Source organism: Entamoeba invadens, assembly GCF_000330505.1.
Source record: "Entamoeba invadens IP1 unplaced genomic scaffold scaff_1105074724775, whole genome shotgun sequence".
NCBI lineage: Eukaryota > Evosea > Mastigamoebida > Endamoebidae > Entamoeba > Entamoeba invadens.
This window is the reverse complement of record NW_004443536.1, coordinates 330,870-332,550: the sequence shown is the minus strand read 5'-3', so window position 1 is coordinate 332,550 and position 1,681 is coordinate 330,870. Positions and strand designations below refer to the sequence as shown.

Sequence of the window (1,681 nt, the reverse complement as noted above, 5' to 3'; positions counted from 1 at the left end):
TTTAAATAACAATTCATGGTATCACAAATAATAAACTTAAAAAAAGAAAGGTGGAATAGTATCAATTAAAGTTAGTATTTAATCTATAATTTGATTATAAAATAAACTAAATAAATTGTTAATATCGAATAACATGAATGAATTACCAATTTTTCGAAAATATTGTTTTGTTGGTATAATAATTTAATGTTTTCACTTTATTGCGTAATAATGAAATCAATTTTAACTTCAAATTAACACAAGTCATTTGAATGAAAACAACCAAATAAAAATTAACTTTGTTATAAAAAAAGAAAAATTATTTTTAATGTGCAAGTGAACTACTTTTGTTTATTGTTTATATGTTAATCGTTTTCTTTCTTGTTATATGTAGCGTGAATTCAATGAACCCTTCAAGTTTAGGAGAAGAGGAAGAAACACTTTCTGAAGAGTTAATGCAACTATTACAGGGACATTTCGAAAAATCCGAACATCACAAAGGCAAATTAAGTAAATTACTAACAAAGGTGAAAGAATTTCTGTCTATGTTTTCAAGTGGAATTGTTCAAAACGTAGAAGAGATGATTAAAGCTGAAAGTCGTATATTCGAATTTTTAAAGGATATTTATGAAAAAAAGAAAGTAACTAAAAGTGCGTTAAGAAGGTGGTTGTCTTTATTAGATACAACATTTAATTTGCATCGAATGGAAAGTGCTGGATATGGAAGGTATGTTTATCAAATGAGATCAAACAATGAAAATATATTTAAAAATAAACAGCTGGGAGGTGCAATAAAAGATGAATTATATAATGTTATAGTTCTAAAAACTGAATACTTCAATTCACTTTTGAAAGTATTACAATTTTTAGCGAGACATTTGAGATTTACAAGAGATGGTCAATACTTAAGATGTCACTCTAGATTGGAAAATTTGATAGCTGAACTTTTAACCCCAAGTGAAGCTGCAGGTCAAAATATTGATGTTATTAAAAGTGGAATTTTACCAACACCACAAAGTCCAGTTACAAGAGAGATTCCTGACCCCCAAGAAAAAAAGATTCCATTTTCAAAAGATGTCAAACAATTGCTAAGTGAACCTTTTACTCCAGAACCTCCAAAAGAACAAATGAGAATTCCAGTGCAAGTGCCATTGACCCCACAACAACTTCAGCGAGATGTAACAACTCCAAAAACCCCAAGGAAAAAGCCGGGCCTCAAACTTAAATTACCCACAGAAACAAGTGAAAGTGGTGTACCAACTGGAGAAAAACCATTTGGTGAAACCCCACCCAAACCTCCAAGAAAGAAACCTGGACTAAAACTAAAATTACCAACAACTGTTGGTGATGGTGGATTTACCACAGGAACTTCAACTAAATCTCCACCAAAATCACCCGAAAAGAAAGAAGAAGAACCAACAGTTATACCACAGAAGAAAGGAGGTTTGGCTGCAAGAAGAAAAACAGGACTTAAACTTAAAGTACCAACAGAAACTGGTGATAAAGGATTTACAATGGGAGCTCCAACTGCATCTCCACCAAAATCACCACAAAAAGAAGAACAGAAGACAGTTATACCACAGAAGAAAGGTGGTTTGGCTGCAAGAAGACAAACAGCACTCAAACTAAAAATGCCAACAGAAACAGGTAGTAGCGGATTTACAACCGAACAAAAGTCATGTCCCCACCAAATCACCTGAAA

At 32.2% G+C, this 1,681-nt stretch overlaps 1 protein-coding gene across 1 annotated transcript; it reads left to right on the top strand.

The window, feature by feature from the left end:
* Positions 1-341: 341 nt before the first annotated feature.
* On the top strand, positions 342-1,679 carry EIN_400130 (hypothetical protein; the record flags this gene model as incomplete). The annotated part of the gene is made up of 1 exon (XM_004258666.1): positions 342-1,679. The coding sequence occupies one exon, from the start codon at positions 342-344 to the stop codon at positions 1,677-1,679; it is 1,338 nt and encodes a 445-aa protein (XP_004258714.1).
* Between the last annotated feature and the right edge of the window lie 2 nt (positions 1,680-1,681).